This window comes from Onychomys torridus, chromosome 9, assembly GCF_903995425.1.
Source record: "Onychomys torridus chromosome 9, mOncTor1.1, whole genome shotgun sequence".
Taxonomy (NCBI): domain Eukaryota; kingdom Metazoa; phylum Chordata; class Mammalia; order Rodentia; family Cricetidae; genus Onychomys; species Onychomys torridus.
In genome coordinates this window covers 4,277,146-4,294,588 of record NC_050451.1, presented here as the reverse complement: position 1 = coordinate 4,294,588, position 17,443 = coordinate 4,277,146, and the positions used below count along the sequence as shown (strand labels likewise).

General features: G+C 50.9%; 1 protein-coding gene across 2 annotated transcripts in view; it reads left to right on the top strand.

The window, feature by feature from the left end:
* The window catches only part of Prkcd (protein kinase C delta), a 32,205-nt gene extending 18,088 nt beyond the window's left edge, over positions 1 to 14,117 (top strand). Inside the window, exons 3-19 of one of the 2 annotated variants that reach the window (XM_036199797.1) lie at positions 708 to 907; positions 2,279 to 2,339; positions 2,486 to 2,648; positions 2,742 to 2,773; positions 3,573 to 3,658; positions 3,845 to 3,974; positions 4,873 to 4,973; positions 6,205 to 6,301; positions 6,429 to 6,446; positions 6,583 to 6,683; positions 6,794 to 6,967; positions 7,168 to 7,259; positions 7,796 to 7,858; positions 9,437 to 9,575; positions 9,683 to 9,871; positions 10,346 to 10,474; positions 13,508 to 14,117. In XM_036199797.1, the coding sequence (XP_036055690.1) occupies positions 708 to 907; positions 2,279 to 2,339; positions 2,486 to 2,648; positions 2,742 to 2,773; positions 3,573 to 3,658; positions 3,845 to 3,974; positions 4,873 to 4,973; positions 6,205 to 6,301; positions 6,429 to 6,446; positions 6,583 to 6,683; positions 6,794 to 6,967; positions 7,168 to 7,259; positions 7,796 to 7,858; positions 9,437 to 9,575; positions 9,683 to 9,871; positions 10,346 to 10,474; positions 13,508 to 13,666 (1,934 nt within the window). In that variant the 3' untranslated portion in view covers positions 13,667 to 14,117. The remainder of the gene's footprint in view (positions 1 to 707; positions 908 to 2,278; positions 2,340 to 2,485; positions 2,649 to 2,741; positions 2,774 to 3,572; positions 3,659 to 3,844; positions 3,975 to 4,872; positions 4,974 to 6,204; positions 6,302 to 6,428; positions 6,447 to 6,582; positions 6,684 to 6,793; positions 6,968 to 7,167; positions 7,260 to 7,795; positions 7,859 to 9,436; positions 9,576 to 9,682; positions 9,872 to 10,345; positions 10,475 to 13,507) is intronic. The other variant, XM_036199798.1, reaches the window with a different exon arrangement.
* Positions 14,118 to 17,443: the final 3,326 nt, after the last annotated feature.

Genomic DNA, 17,443 nt, shown 5'->3' with positions numbered 1-17,443 from the left:
TGGGCCTCCTACATCTTGGGTTTCACCCCATGATTTCCACATCTTCTTGGGCCAGGCCCTGAGCTATTGTGTTCCAGAACTGGCTTGGCCTTGCCCTGTCCCCCAGCAGGGGGAGCTGGACAGGTCACAGGAGATGAGTCTTGTGCCAAGTGGCTTTCTGGAGAACACACCCTCCACTCTAGTCTCACCTTCTGCTCCCTGCTGGCTACCGCCTACACCTATTAGGTTCTAGCTGAGCTGCCCCTTCCTCCAGGAAGTCTCTGGATGTCAGGGTCAGGCAACTTGATGGCAGAAAGGTTTAGAACCACAGACTTTGTCCTCAATCCCATACAGCTGTGACTTAGTGGTTACCTGAGGAATACAGTGGTTCGTGTCTCTGTCTGGGACCTGAGACAGGGCCAGGCCATGTTCCTTGCCAACCAGTCTATGGCTGGCATGTGGCCACCCTTACATGTGTTCACTAGGTGAATGCAAACAGAAAGGGAAGTTGAAATGGAGCTGGAGCAAAAGGGTTACAGGAAAGGGAACAGCAGGAGCAAAGACTAGAGGTGGGGCCCACCAGAGTACCCTAAAGACACGGGAGGCTATTGGGTGCTTTGTGGGATACTGGAGAGCCATAGCAGAGCCTCGGGACTGGACAGAGAATAGGTCATGTGGCAATGAGGGAAGGAAGGACTTAGGAGTCCTAGCCTGACTTCCCATTGCAGAGCGAGGGAAGACTCTGGTACAGAAGAAGCCCACCATGTATCCCGAGTGGAAGTCGACATTCGATGCCCACATCTACGAAGGCCGCGTCATTCAGATTGTGTTGATGCGGGCCGCTGAAGACCCACTGTCTGAGGTGACCGTGGGTGTGTCGGTGTTGGCAGAGCGCTGTAAGAAGAACAATGGCAAGGCTGAGTTCTGGGTGAGAGGCCGTGGTCTTGCATGTGCATTGTGTGCTTGCGGGATGGGACTTGGTGAGTGAGCACAACATCAGGACCAATCACCAGTATGACTTTGTAGCCACTGTGGTTTGAATCCTGGCCCCGATTTACCTCAAGGTCTCTTGTCAGAATGAGCACAGATACCCAGTGCTTTAATGCAAACCAATTGTGGTGTCTGTGGTTTATGATCCTATGTACTTGGGAGGCTGAGGCAGGATGGTCACAAATTCAAGACCTGCTAGGTAACATGATGAGATCCTGCTTCAAAATGTGAAAGTACAAAATTAGAGTTGGGTATGTAGCTCAGTGGTAGAGTGCTTGTCTAACATGCACAAAACCATAGATTCTGTTTCCAGCACCACAAAGTATGGAGACACTGCAGAATATGACACCTTGTAGGTGGTGACGGGAATTATCTTGATTATTGCGACTTCTTCTCTCCCCTCTACCCCTACATCTCCCCACCCCGCCCCGTTAATTTTGGAAAGGCAGGATATGCACTGTAAAATGGTGTGCTCCTGCTCCAACACTAGGCTCTGTTTTGAGAGGCACCTGTTGTTCCTAGTTGGAGGTGTTTTAAGGCTATTACAGGTCTAGCCAGGCATGGAACCAGCATCATGATATTTAGCAGCAAAGAGGGAAGAGAAGAAAGCTGGCAGCCTGCCCACTCACCTGCTGAAACTAGGACTCTGCACATGCCTGTGCCCACGTGCATCTGCGGTGGTGTACTTGGTGGCAGTAGAATGCCAGGCCCATACAACCCTGCAGGCTTCTGCAGCCTAACCAAAAAGGCTCAGTGACCATTGGAAGCACTGGTCAGCCTTCAGCGAGGAATGAAGGCGCCCAGATGGAAGAGAGGGTGTGACACAGGGCTGCTCAGACTCTTAGCCAGTTAGGCAGGGACACAGGAGCCCCCTGGCCATATGCTCCTCTTGAGGAAATGCCACTGGGTCTAGGTCCTGGAGTAGAGGCTTGGGCCCTTCCCTCTAGATGGTCTGGGCTAGTGAAGAACCTGTCCCAGAGTACACAGTGTGTGTGTTTCAGGGATGGTGGTGTGGTGTCTGAATGTGCATAGGGGGTGGGGTGGGGAGTTTCCCTCCATACTGCTCCTGGGCCACAGGGCCTAGCAGGGTGTGGGCTGAATCCTTTCACTTCCCCAAATGTAATAATACCCTGGCTGCAGAGTGGGGCGGGGCTTGGGCGGGGCCCTGCCCACCCTGGGTAGGCAGGTGTCTGGCCAGGCTATAGGGCTCCCCCCCTTGGCCTTGGGGGAGAGCCATGGGGTGGGTTCTGAGTCTCACCAGGGTCAGGCCCGCCTTCACTGATTTAACATCTCCCTCCCACCCCTGCAGCTGGACCTGCAGCCTCAGGCCAAGGTGCTGATGTCTGTGCAGTATTTCCTGGAGGATGGGGGTAAGACTCCCCCCTGGGCAGGGGCAAGCTTGCACTGGTGCCTAAGGAAGCAACTCCCATGGGATTATGTTGGGACCATCTTGGGAGATTTGCAGGGGGAGCATCCATTGTGGACCCTGGGGCTGACTTCACCCTATGGCTCATAGATTGCAAACAGTCTATGCGTAGCGAGGAGGAGGCCAAGTTCCCAACCATGAACCGCCGTGGAGCCATTAAACAGGCCAAAATCCACTACATCAAGAACCATGAGTTCATCGCCACCTTCTTTGGGCAGCCCACCTTCTGCTCTGTGTGCAAAGAGTTTGTCTGGTGAGGGCTGGTGACACCTGCTGGGGGTGGCATGGGAAGGAAGGGACTGAACTGAAGTGTCCTCACTCACTCTGCTGGGGCATTGCCTTCCAGGGGCCTCAACAAACAAGGCTACAAGTGCCGGCGTAAGTTTTTCCTCTGTTCAACGTGTGCGGGACTGTATCCCTGGGTCTGGATGTCACATCTGGATGAGAGCCCTGTGTACACGCGTATGTGTGCTCAAGTCAGTTAGTGTACATGACTCGCAGTGTGGAGCAGGCTCTGCAGCCTGCAGGTGTGAGCAAGCACAAGCTGTTCTATCATTTGCTCACTATAAGGCCTTGGTCAAGTTCCTTAGCACGGGCCCAGTGCCTCTTTCCTTGTCCATAAACTGGGGATAATAGATTCAAATGTGAAGGCCACTGGGGTAAAATATGTAAGCTATGTTTTAAGGGCTTAGCGGGTAGTGAGCATTCAGTCTAAGAAGCCTATTGTTATGATTGTGCAAGCTTTGTATGTATGTGCAGGTGTCTTTGTATTGGGGCGTGTCATGTGTACATGTGAAAGAGAGCTTACTTAGCAGCTATTAGCTGACTTGGAATACAGAAATGGGAAAGAGAGGCTCTCCGGCCCCCATACATCCTCCCTTCTGCCCACCTCTCACCCCACCCCACCCTACCCCAGGAGTCCTTGAACCTTCTCTGTTTTCCACAGCCCTTTAGATTGGCCCATCTCTTGCCCATCCTTTCCAGGCCCCTTCTGGAAGGGCTGGCAGGAGGAGGAAGAAATAAAGGCCTGGGCTGAGGCCTGTGTAGGGTGAGGGTGTGGGCGGCCAGCGAGAAGGCTGGCTTTGTGCAGAGGGTTGTCCTTGGCCAGCAGTGCCAGCTCAGACTCTGCCTCTCTTGGTGCCTCCCCCTCCCTGGCCTGGGCCTGTGCCCCTTCAAGAATGCAATGCTGCCATCCACAAGAAATGCATTGACAAGATCATCGGCCGCTGCACGGGCACTGCCGCCAATAGCCGGGACACCATCGTGAGCTGGGCCCTGGGGTCTGGGGACTGGTCAGGCGGGGGAGGGAGGGGCTGTGGGTGCCCCAGACTCTCCTTTCCTTCTTCGGCCTTTGGGATTCCCAGACCTCAGGGGAACCCTGTTAAGGATCTGACACCTCACAGGGTTGGGGGGGGAACTGGCATGTGACCCCTGACCCTTTCCCTCTAGTTCCAGAAAGAACGCTTCAACATTGACATGCCACACCGGTTCAAGGTTTACAACTACATGAGCCCCACTTTCTGTGACCACTGCGGCAGCTTGCTCTGGGGACTGGTAAAGCAGGGGTTAAAGTGTGAAGGTGTGTGCTACCCAGATCCCTGCTGCCCCCAACCTCCTAAGCCCCAGCACCCACCATGATGCCTCACCTCTTTCCCTGATACTTCAAAGGACTCTCATCAGTCTACCCTTCACTTGGGGGGACCACTCATTTGTGGGGAACCCCTCCTCACTGGCCTTCCTGACTGTTATGAGACCACAAGTCTCCGTCTGTCTGTCCCTCTGAGCTCATCCTCAAGTGTGCTGCTGGGGATCACTGAGGAGCAAGTGACTGGAAGTACTTAACCAAGGCTTGCACACATTAGTAGGCCCTGCTCTCAAACCTCCCTTATCCCAGGCTTCCCTTCAGGGGCGTCTCAAGGCCTGAGGAAAGCTGCCTATCTTGCTTGTCCCAGATGTTAAAGGGGTTATAATGAGCTACCATTCTCCCTCCCTCCCCCTCCCCTCCCCTCCCCCTGTCCCTCCTTCCCTGCCCCCCTCCCCCTCCTTCTCTTGCTCTTTTCTCCCTCCCTCCCCTCTTTCTTCCCATCTCGCTCTTCTCTCATTCTCTCTCTTTCTTTGACCTCGGCCTCACACTGTAGCCCAGGCTGACCTGGAACTGTGTAGCTCAGGCTGGCCTCAAATGCAGAGCAGTCTTGCTGCCTCAGCTTCCCAGTTGCTGGGATTATGGGTGTGATTCACTGCCTCCAGATACTTTCTTTTTCTGTACTTAAACCATGACATACTCAAAATGCTCGTGGTGGTTTCAGATGCCCTCACCCCTGGAAGCTCAACAATCCAAAAGTTCTCTCCTCCCCTCCCTCCATGTCCCTCTCCCCCTCCCTCCCTCCTCCTCCCCCTCCTTCCCTCCTCCTCCCTCCTGCCCCCTCCCTGCCCATTTCTGAGACCTAACACTGACGGTCCACTTGTACCTCTTGCAGACTGTGGCATGAATGTGCACCACAAATGCCGGGAGAAGGTGGCCAACCTGTGTGGCATCAACCAGAAGCTCTTGGCTGAGGCCTTGAACCAAGTGACCCAGGTAGGCAGGGGCAGTGGGATCTGGACACAGGACGGTGCAAGCAGAGAGTATCAGGGCTCACAGAATGCCCAGGGAGCCCTAAGGTCATTGAGGAATTTAAGTGGCGCAGAGGGAGCCTTGTAATCTTGGGAAACTCATCATTCAGGCAGTTCTGAGGGGAGATGGCGGCTGCAGAGCTGGGCATTGGGACATTTGGAATAAGGACAGAATCGGTTATATGTGTTATGTGTGGTATATATGGTATATGTAGTGTGGGTGTTATGTGTGTGAGAGATGTGTGCGTGTATATGTGTATGTGGTATTTATTTGATATGTAGTATGTAGTATGTCCAGAGTATGTTATCTATGGGTAGGTGCTATATAGAGTATGTGGTATGCACATATGTATGCTGTATGTGCATAATCTAGGTTTGTTTACATGGTGTATTTATTGTGCGTTACATGTATGCAGTATGTGATATGTAGAGGTGGGTGGTATATAGCATGTGAAGTGTATGTTGTATATACATGTCTGTGCATAATACATGTATATGCATAATACATATGATATGTGTAGGTGCATATGGTGTGTGAATGTGTAGTGTGTACATGTTGGGCATATAAGAAAGGGGTTCTTGGGGTTGGGGATTTAGCTCAGTGATAGAGCACTTGCCTAGCAAGCGCAAGGCCCTGGGTTCGATCCTCAGCTCCAAAAAGAAAAAGAAAAAAAGAAAGGGGTTCTCATGGTGTGTGTGTATTTACATATGACTGGAACTTAAGGGATAATAAAACTTTAGAGTAAAATTCTAAAGCCAGAAATGAAGTTAGTGGCTGGCAAGATGTTTCAGTGGGTAAAGGCAGTTTTCACACAACCAGACAGCCTGAGTTCCTTTCACAGAACCTACAGAACAGGAGAGAAGCATCCCACAAGTTGTCCTGTGGTATATGCACGTGTGCACATGTGTAAATACACATACACACCAATAAATGTAAAAAAAACTGTTAGAAAAAAGAAATGAGATTAAACAATTTATTAAATGCTTAGGAAGGTATGGTTCAGTTTACTAAATTTCTGTGCCTATAATCTGTGCCTTTCAGATGGCAGGGCAGGGGAAGGAAGGAATGTGGCCTGGGAGCCCTAAGCTCTGGCCCTCTGACACCATTGGAATTGAGGGGGGATATTGTGGTGGGGGTCCTTTTCCTAGCCTAGGAGTTCTAACCATTTGACCTCCTTCTTTTGCTCTTTCTCTAGAGATCTTTACGGAAGCTGGATTCAGGATCACCAGAAAATGTTGGAATATATCAGGGATTCGAGAAGAAGACCGGAGTCTCTAAGGATGATGCCCCAGGTGAAGCTGGGCCAAATATCCCCTTTAAAGCTCCTATTCCTCAACAGAGCAAAGAAAAGGGCTGGTCTTCCTTGAGTGAGTCCTGGGTTGAGGTACTGAGCCCCTTTCTTTCTGACCTCTTCCCCAGCCTACCCTTGGGACTCCAGTAAGTCTTTCTGTCTAGTAAGTTCTGGGAAGAGGTAGCACTCCTGGGAAGTGAGCCTCTTTTCTCTTCTCTGAGACCCTGGCCTAGTCTCTCCTGTGCCCTGGGAAGAAGGGAGTCATGTCTCTCTCTCTCACAGACAACAATGGGACCTATGGCAAGATCTGGGAGGGGAGCACCAGGTGCAGGATCGATAACTTCACCTTCCACAAAGTGCTAGGCAAAGGCAGCTTTGGCAAGGTGAGAGAGAGCAGCCCGAGGACCGGGGCTCAGGGGGTTCCTGTTGCACACCAGAAGGCTGGATGCTGGCGACCTGCAGGGCCTTTGCTCAGCATCCTGCCCCTTGGTAGGTCCTGCTTGCAGAGCTCAAGGGCAAAGACCAATACTTCGCAGTCAAGTGCCTGAAGAAGGACGTGGTGTTGATCGATGATGATGTGGAATGCACCATGGTAGAGAAGCGGGTGCTGGCGCTCGCCTGGGAGAATCCTTTTCTCACCCACCTCATCTGTACCTTCCAGACCAAGGTTTCTGGCCTTCCCCGTCATTGCCCATGCCCCGACCTGATTATCCCCCACAGTGGGGCTGTGTCTGTTATGGTCACACCTAAGTTGTCACCATCAGCCCAGGTCCTGTGTCCTCTACTTCCTTTTGGGGCTCTGTGATCTTTTGCCAGGGTACCTCCTACTTGTCCCTTTACCTCTGCTTACCTCCTGCCCCTCTCCAGGACCACCTGTTCTTCGTGATGGAGTTCCTCAATGGGGGTGACCTGATGTACCACATTCAGGACAAAGGCCGCTTCGAACTCTACCGGGCTATGTATGTGGGGGCCCTTTGTGAGGAGAGGGACTTTGGCTGAGTGTACTGCCACTCTGCCCTTTATCCTTCCTTCCCTCCCCTGGAAAAGCTTGAGTCAGGACAGAGCTTGCACTGGGGAGACTGGACACTGTGGGAAGCGAGCTCTGGCTCTGGGGCCAGCACAGGTTCTCTCGGTCCTTGTCGTCTCTGGGCGTCAGCCAGGACAGCAGAATGGATAGTGCCCTGCACTACCTGGCTCCTGGTGTGTGGCCCCTAGACAACAGTAGCAATGTCTTCAAGCGTTTGTATATCCCTGAATTAGGACATGTGTTTGTGCACTTGTGTCAACCAACAGAAATGCCCTCCTACAACACAGCGTTGGCTTATTTAGCTTTCCCTTCACATTTGCTGCCCGGGCTTCCAGCTCCCACTTACCAGATTTAAAAATGTGCTTGGTTGGGTTCATGGTGTGGGTAGAGTTGTTAATAGCATTTCCTGTCCTAGGGTGGGGTGATGTGACTGGTAGGCAAAATCCTGGAACATTGTTTCTTGCTCAGGTTTTATGCTGCTGAGATCATCTGTGGGCTACAGTTTCTACATAGCAAAGGCATCATTTACAGGTATTGGTGGTACCGGGGCCCCTGGGACTTCTGGGAAGGGTAGTGCCTAGCCTGATCACAATTCCAGCTTAGACTGAGTGAGTGGCTGAGTATTTGCCTAACCCCCTAACTCGGTGTGAGAATTTTTCTGCCCCTTCAGCTGAGGCTGGTGCAGCTCCAGGAGCTGGGAGCTCACTGCCCATTCTGTTGGAAGGGAGGTAGCCCTGGCAGGTACAGTGTCTCCCTACTTTATGCTCATTATTCTCACTTTGAAGCCCCCAACCGAGCAATCTAAGACTTCACCAATATGAACTGGCTTCTGAAGTCTTCATCCAATACATTATGCTCTACCCTATGGTGGAATGCCATACACTCACCAGAAGGGCTGAGGCTGCACTCTCTATGTCTTGATGTGGGATGATATGAAACTATTTATCAAGCTGGAACTAACCTGTGGAGCCAAATTGTGATTTTATATCTCTGTAATCCCAGCACTCGGGAGGCAGAGACAGGCAAATCTCTGTGAGTTTGAGGCCATCCTGGGCTACATAGGACATCTAGAGCTATACAGCCAGCATGTGTTTGTGCACTTGTGTCAACCAACAGAATTAAAAATCAGTGTGGGCTGCATATTGAGACCCTATCTCATAAAAGAAAAGAAAATCAACCAAACCAAGCCATGTGACAGTGTGTATCAAATACTGGTGTTGCAGTGTTCTGGGATGGAGTAGGGAGCTAGAGAGACAGCAGTTTAGAGCACTTGCTGCTCTTGCAGGGCTAGGTTCTTTTTTTTTTTTCCCCCCCCCCCCCCCCCCCCCGAGACAAGGTTTCTCTGTGTAGTTTTGGTGCCTGTCCTGGATCTCACTCTGTAGATCAGGCTGGCCTTGAACTCACAGAGATCTGCTTGCCTCTGCCTCCCGAGTGCTGGAATTAAAGTCATGTAACACTGCCGCCCGGCTAGGGTTGGGTTCTTAGCATCCATGTCCAGTGACTCACAACTGCTTATAGTTCTAGTTCCAGGGATCTGACACCCTCTTCTGGCCTCTGTGGGCACCTACACTTGTGCACTTACCCACCCACAGACGCACATATATAATGTGTAAATAAAAATAAATAAATAAGTGAAACTTGGGAGTGACATACATATTCCAATTTGCTGTCCATACCTAGCATCACTGGAGGCTGTCCGGTGGTTGAAGCAGAGATGAACCTTGTACTGTTGGTACATTCTATTACATACTCCCATTCAGATGACTAATGAGGGAAACCAACATGATCCCTGCCCTGGTTGAGTTAGATAAACCTGAGCTGGGTAGAAGCAGGATGGGATATATCTCTGCCAGCCGGTTAGGTCACAAGGGGCAAGTGATGTCACTCGGGGCTTCAGGGAGTAGGGTATTGTGTATCCCACATTTTGCACATTTGGGTGGCGGCCAGAAGGCACTTGGGTTTAGCATCCTGAGCTTCCCTTTCTCCTCTGTGTTCTCTTGTGCCCCAAGGGAAAGTTGTGGACTTGCAGGGCTGAAATCCAGCATGTGTACAAGGCTAGGGAAGATTAGAACAGGTACCCAGGGCTATTCTGTCCTTTCCTCTACTCAGGGACCTCAAGCTGGACAATGTGATGCTGGACCGGGATGGCCACATCAAGATAGCCGATTTTGGGATGTGCAAAGAGAATATATTTGGAGAGAACCGGGCCAGCACCTTCTGTGGCACCCCTGACTACATCGCCCCTGAGGTGAGTAGAGGTCTCTCACTCAGCTATGTATTTGGCCTTGTTAGGGTAGAGCCAGGGAGGCTTCCTGAAGAAGCCTGGTACCCTACTCTTACAACTGTTACCCCCAGATCTTGCAGGGCCTGAAGTACACATTCTCTGTGGACTGGTGGTCCTTTGGGGTCCTCCTCTATGAGATGCTCATTGGCCAGTCACCCTTCCATGGTGATGATGAGGATGAACTCTTTGAGTCCATCCAAGTGGACACACCACACTATCCCCGCTGGATCACCAAAGAGTCCAAGGACATTATGGAAAAGGTGAGCCTGGCTGGGGTTTGGGGTTTCAGGGGGACCTGTCTCTGGAATAGGGCCTCCCTGGGGCTCCATGCCTGACATACCCCAAGCCTTGGTCTGTCCCTGTTTCTAAGCATTCCTTTCTGAGCACCCTGTCTGGAATCAACAGGGTGTGGTGACTAAAAGGTCAGGAGAAAGACAGACCTGAGGCCAAGTCCTGGCTCTGTCTGTGACTAGCTGGTGAACTTGGGCAGGTCACTTAACCTCCCTTTGCTTATCTTCAAACTGCCTCAGCGTTAATAGAAGCACATAGAAACACGTAACACTCAGCACCTCAGCTGACAGTGAGTGTCAGTAAAGCATAGAGCTTATTACCCTCAGCCCCAGAGTTCCTGGGCTGAGTCTGTCCAGCCTTGGGGCCCTTGGGCTGTTAGCAGTTTGCAAAAACTCCAGTTTCCCATGGCCTTGAGTCCTGACCGAGGCCCCTGTGGATTGCAGCTGTTCGAGAGGGAGCCAGTGAAGAGGCTGGGCATGACAGGAAACATCAGGATTCACCCCTTTTTCAAGACTATCAATTGGGCGCTGCTGGAGAAGCGGAAGGTGGAGCCGCCCTTCAAGCCCAAAGTGGTATGTCCCCCCACCCCTGTTCTAAGCCGGTCCCCTGCTTGCTCTGCCCCCTTCCTGCATCGTTCCCACCCTCGCCCCCTCTCTCTCTTCCAACAAGCCTGCTTCCTGTTCTCCCCGGCGTGCTGTACCGAGCCTCTGCTCCTGCGTTCTCATAATCTCCTCAGTCCAGCTCCAGCAGTCTCTCACACAGTTGGCACTGGGGATTCAGCTCATGGGCGAGCATTTCACCTAGTATGTACAAAGCCGTAGGTTTGACCTCAGCACCACCAAGTAAGAAGCAGAAGCTGAAACAGGCCTGATAGAGCATACCTGTAATTCCAATACTTGGGAGGCAGAAGCAGGAGAGTGACCATAAGTTTGAGGCTGGCTAGGGCTACGTAGTGGAACCCCGTTTCAGAACAACAACCGAGAAGTGGTGGTAGTGGTGAGGCACCTGGTGCTCGGGTAAGAGCGCCTTGTAAGTCCAGGTCAGCTGGGGCTGCATGGTGAGACCCCATACAAGAGAGACAAGGGCAAAGAGACAGGTCCTCACTGGTGTTCAGTCTGACTCATCTTGGGACTGCAGCTGCCCTCTTCCAGGTGCATACCACCATGCCTGCTATCAGCCATCTTGTAACAGATTTCTTCAGTACTCTGTGTTCTGGAAACTATGTTCTGATCACCAGAGTTAGGGCTTCACCTCCACCTTCCATCTGTCTAATCATTAATCACACCCATTTTCCAATTGATGTTGGACATGCCAAGTCCTTGTTGGGTGCACTGTGCTGGGCTTTGGTGAAGTAAGAAAAAGCCCCAGAGCTAGAGGAGCCCAGACAAGATGTTTGCACACTGATGACAATCTGTGGTAGAAGACAGCAGTGTGGGAGAGGTCACAGGCACACATCTATGGGTTGCTTTTGAGAGGGTATATTAGTAGGAGCCTGGGATGCAGGGAACAGAATGGTCTGAAAGGCTGCCTGGAAGAACTGCTGTGTGTGAGTAGGGCTTGGGATGTCAGTCCAGGCAGAGGGCAGCTAGAGGGAACTCCCGGTAAGTGAACAAAGCTTGCATCAAGGCCCCAGATCCTCAGAGGCCACTGGGACTGGTTGAGATAAGAAGCAGATTGCGGGTTGGGGAATTAGCTCAGTGGTAGAGTGCTGGCCTAGCAAGCACAAGGCCCTGGGTTCGATCCCCAGCTCCACAAAAAAAAAAAAAAAAAAAAAAAAAAAAAAAAAAAAGTGGATTGCATCACTGGGAACTTGCTGGGTATGATGATGTACACGTGTAACCCTAACACTCAGATGGACACAGGAGGTCCTCAGCTTCAAGCCCAGGAACCATGCATGATCCTGTCTTCTGAGAGAGAAGTTAGGACACTGTGTCTCTTTCATGATCACAGCTTCTTCTCTGCCTTCCTCTTGATCGCTCTCTGTCCTCTGCTGGGACACACTGTTCCTACTGGGCAGTCTCTGTGACATGCCCCACATTTGTGCTTTGAGACAGCAGGCACTTGCCCTTGTGGAGCGCATATCACAGGCTCCCTGAGCAGGGTGACAAACTGACCCAGCTGTAGAGCAGCACATGGCTCTTGCTACTGAGAGAAGTTCCTTCCTACACACACCAGTCAGGTGTGATGCCCCACTAGGGGCAGGACAGAGCGGGCATAGTGAGCAGAGCAGTGGACTCTCAGTCCCAAGAATGGGCCTACCAGGAAGTGAGCTAGCTCAGTGGCAGAGTGCTCACCTAGCATGTCAGTGCCCTCCCCAAATAAAGGTAAAAATAAAAAACCAGAGCCAGGCATGGTAGCACACAGCTGTAATCCCAGCCCTTGGTAGGTGGAGGCAGGAAAATCATGGGTTCAAGGCCAGCCTCAGTTGCACGAGACTTTGCTTGAGAGAACAAAAACAAAACAAAACCAGGTAGCAGCCTTTCACCCATCAAAGCCCTGGCCACAGAGCAGGCCTAATGTCTCCGAAGTGTTTTCTACAAATAGTAACATTTTTCTCTGGTACTGTGAGGTGGGGTCAGGTGAAGAAAGGAAGTAACCCTAATCCACCGGTTTTCAAAAGAAGCCAGAAATCTGGATTTCCATGTTAAAAATGTTGCTGGCAGTAGGGGCTGGGCATGTAGCCAGTTGTGAAGCACTTGCTTCACACACACACACACACACACACACACACACACACACACACACACACACATACACACACATACACACACAAACACACACACAAACACACACACACACACACACACACACACACACACACACACACACACACATACACACACACATCCCTGGATGTGAGTCCCAACAATCTACCAAACAAAACAGTGCTAGCTGAATGATCTGTCCCTCTACCTCAGTTTGGCCCAAGGGTTACCAGAGACCTGTTACTATCTTATCCAGGCCTTAGGGGCAGTGAATTAGGAACTTTTCTTATAGACAGACTGAGAATAAATATTTCGAGCTTTGCAGGCCAGGTAGTCTCAATGCAGCCACAATCCATGTGTCAACAATGAGTGTGGTTGTATAGTCATAAAACTTGATTTGTGGGCACAGAAATTTGCATTTGACTTCATTTTCATATGATATTGTGGCGCTTGGCAGATGATTCCAGCGCTTGGGAGACTGAGGCAGGAGGATCATGAATTTGTAGACAGCCTGGGCTACATGAGACTTTGTTTCAAAAATACTAAAACCAAAACCAAAACTAGCTAAACAAAAATAGCAGAAGCTATTCTTAGCTTATAGGCCCCCATTAAAAACAGAGCAGGAGACATGTGGCCCATAGGCTCCCCTGTTCTGGAGCATGTCCTCTGTCCTTACTAATCCAGAGCTCCCCACCTGCCTTCCTCATCCCTTAAGGAAATAGCATTCCCCTATGGTGGGACTGCCTGTAGGTGACCAGTGGCATCCTCTTTCCCGATGGAGTAGACTGCCCTGGCTTGCCTCACCAGGACCCAGAGGCCTGGGTGCCTGTCATGCCTTTGAGGACAGACCTTGGAGATACCCCGACAGTCACAATCACCCCTGCTGCCTTCCTCTCACAGAAATCCCCTGCAGACTACAGCAACTTTGACCAAGAGTTCCTGAGTGAGAAACCCCGCCTTTCCTACAGTGACAAGAACCTCATCGACTCTATGGACCAGGCAGCCTTCCATGGCTTCTCCTTTGTAAATCCCAAGTTTGAGCAACTCCTGGACAAGTGAGCTCCCAGACCTGCTTTACACGCCAGCAGAGCAGGCCAGTCTGCCCTGGTTCGCATCCGCATGCATGCCCATGGACAAGAGCGGGTGACTGGGTGATTGCTGCTGCTGCCCTCGCACCCTCAGAGGGTTCAGCTCTTGTTGGCTGGGCTCACAGTACTCCCTCTGTGAACTGTTTGTGAATTTCCTTTCCCTTTGCCATCCTAGGGAAACTGTAAATCCTGTGTTTCATTACTTGAATGTAGTTATTGAAATATATATTATATATATGCACATATATATAATAGGCTGTATATATTGCTCAGTAAGCATGTAGGGGACTGGTAACATGTTGACCTTTTTAAAAAAAAAATGTACATATATATATGACCAAAAGGAAAAAAAAAAAAAGCACAAGCTGTCTGAACCACAAGGTTCTTTTATGTGTGTCTAAATAAACACTGAATGGTACAAACCTGGCTGTGGGGACAATTATGTCCCAGGAAGCTGGTAGCAGGTGCTCCTGCCACTGTTGACTGTAGTCACAGACCCCTGCGTCTTCATGCAAATGTATTTGTATTTAGGGGTTTCCCTTTGCTCCAGGGCCCTGGGACTGCAGGAACCTCAGATGTCTCTGAGGGGTGATGGTAGGAGGTGAGACCGGCTATAATCTGTCGCTGGGCAGAGAAGGTCAGCCCAGAAGTTGAGAGAAGCGGAAAGCCAGGCCTGAAAGCTGGAGCAGAGGCTTAGAGTTGGGAGTGTGTCTCAGGGATGGAGCACTTGCTTTAGCATGCATAAAACTCTGGGTTCCATCTCCCGCTTGATCAGTGTGCACGCGCGTGCACGTGTACACACACACACACACACACACACAGATGGTAAATGTAAAAAGGGCACATGGAATGTAGTTCAGTTGGTAGAGCACTTGCCTAACATGCATGAAGCCCTGTCCCCAGCAGTGTATAGACCTGACATTTGGGGGATAGAAGCAGGAAGATCAGGACTTCAGGTTTATTCTTAGCCACACAGTGAGTTTCAAGGCCAGCCTGGGCTATAAGAAACCCTGTCTTAAAAATAATAATAATTTTGGGGCTGGAGAGATGGCTCAGAGGTTAAGAGCACTGGCTGCTCTTCCAGAGGTCCTGAGTTCAATTCCCAGCAACCACATGGTGGCTCACAACCATCTGTAATGAGATCTGGCGCCCTCCTCTGTATACATAATAAATAAATAAATCTTTAAAAAAAATAGTTTTAAAAAGATTTAGAGGCTGGCCCCAGATTAAGCAGAAGATAAAGAAAGGAAAAAGCTTTTAAGCATATCTGGATTCAAATCCCAAATCAAAGTAGCTGTCCAATAAATGTCATGCCCCTTGATTGTTTTAAGCATCAACACCCTCATCTGTGAAATGGAGACAGGGCAAGGGAGGTGACAGCTGTAACTGCATGTCTTTTTGTTGTTTTGTTTTCTTGAGCTTGCTATGTAGACCAGGCTGTCCTTGAACTCAGAGATCCGCCTGCCTTGTGAGTGCTGGGATTAAAGATGTGCGCCCCCATGGCAGGCTGTAACTGCACATCTTATTGCTTATCTTCATTCTTGAGAGATGAATCAGCGTCTAAGTTCTAGAATTATTCCACAAGAGTCCCTTGCCTACCTGGAGGAGAGGCGAGGAGCAGATGGGAGAGAAAATGCCTAGCTCCTAGATGGTGTGGCGAGGCATGCTCCTGTATGCTACCTCACTGCCTGCACAGTCAAGGAGCCTGGCTCCAAGACACAGCACCTGGCAGCTGCCTGTGAGCCAGCGTGGCCTTGGTATGCAGAGTCACTGGCGGGCTCTCTTCACCGCCTCCATGCCCCCATTCTACAAGCTTCCGGTTTGTCCCCTCCCTCCCTCCGGCCTCTGGGGCACAGGTCTCAGACAGGGCCCTCCCTTGGGCCCCTCTGGTCCAGCCCCTCGGGCCCAGCTGGCCCTTTGTCCTGGAGGTGGCTGAGGCAGTCCTAGCGTCTGATTGGCTGGTCCAGGAGCCTTGCTGCTGACTGCCAGCAGTTCATTCTTCTGGGCTGAGGTACAAATTTCCACAGCCTGGGAAGGCAGGATGGACTGGAACCGACCCAGGGAGAGCTGTAAGGATGGAAGCTGTCTGTCCTCTCCATCCTCAAGAAGCACTCCTGTCTTCCACTATACCTGTGCCAAGCTAGCCTGGACACTGGGGGGCAGTGACACTCATGCGGCTTAGGCTCACAGACAATGTGACGTGGGGTGTGCTGGAGAACTCCCCCGAAGTCTAGAGGAGATCCCTAGGGTCCCCAGTCTGCTTCTGCTATGACGTGCAAAGGTCCCCAAAACCCCCATGAGGCCATGGGCAATGGCCATAGCACAGAAGTGGTGGTGTTTACCTTTAAGGCCACCTGCCATCCTGCCTCTCTAAGTCAGAGCCTTGTACACAGCAGTTCATGCAGAGATGGGGTTCCTCCTCTGTGGAAGGGAGGGCTGAGTGGTTTATCAGCTTCGGGCAGTGAGGCGTGGCTGGAACACAGTATCTAGAAACTAAGCCTAAGGTTTGAGTTTCTCTGTACTACCCACGCACTGGATCATTTTCTCACAGGCTCAGTCTCCTCGCCTGTAGACTGGAGCCACTAATCCGTGCTGCCTTGTGGAGCAGCTGGTTCAGGAAGGTTTCATACAGGGCCAGTTGGTGCTGATGCCTGGTAGTGCATTGTAGGTCTTTGGGACCTGCCTCAGGAAGCCTGATTCCCTGTGGGAAGTGGCTCCCAGGGACACTGTCACTGCCTGATTGCCCAGAAGGGCACGTGTCTCTAGACTTGTTCCCAGCTTAGCTTTTGAGTAGATGCCAGGCCAGACTGTGGCCTAAGGAAATGTCAATCATGCTAGACTCAAAGCCATTTTTCTGGCATCTATGGGCCAAATGAGCAGGCAAACAGCAGGAACTCAGTCCTCAGTGTAAAGGACAGAGCGAGTACCCCCCACTCAGTAAGGACAGATGAACACAGATGCTCTGGAGCCTGAGGACAGGAGTGCATGCTCCTTGGTCAAATTGCCCTGGTTTCTGTGCTAGTGACCTCAGCAAGTGACTTAATCTCCCAGAGCCCCACTTTCATTTCCTCCACTGGAAAATGGGCTGACCATGATGTTGCTGTTGGCTATGATAACACAATGGTGTTTATGTGTGTTGCATATAGACTTAGTAAACAGCAGCCACTGTGCCCCGCCCTTCAGTGAGAGGAAACATTCTACTCCACACTGACTGCACTGCAGGTAGGCAACTAATATGTAGCCATCCATCACTCAATGCTTTCCCTTCAGACAGGGGTGCTTGAGAACTTCCTGCCCAGACTTGCTAGGATGCCACTTCTACACATGTTAACGGGAGGAAACTGGGAGTGAGCCGAAGTCTGGGCATCTGAAGAGCTGTGTAAGGATGTCCCCGACAGGTACAAGGAGAAGAGCTTGCAAAAAGAGTTCAGTAGAGAACTAGTGCTTCGATGGGACTCCACCTGGTTGCTTCCATGTGCCTACTTCAAAATATATTTTTTTTCAGCTGGGTGAGGTCACCCATGCCTTTAACTCTGTGAGTTCAAGGCCAGCCTGGTCTACAAAGTGAGTTCCAGGGCAGCCAAAGCTGTTTCGGAGAGAAACCCTGTCTCAAAATAATAACAAAGTTATTTAGAGTTAATTATTTTGGCGCTCTTGCCCCGTGAGGAACACGTCCGGAACACGACAAATCCACAGAAGAGCTGTTTATTAAAGAGGATAGGAAGAGACGTGACAGACCTGTGTGAAG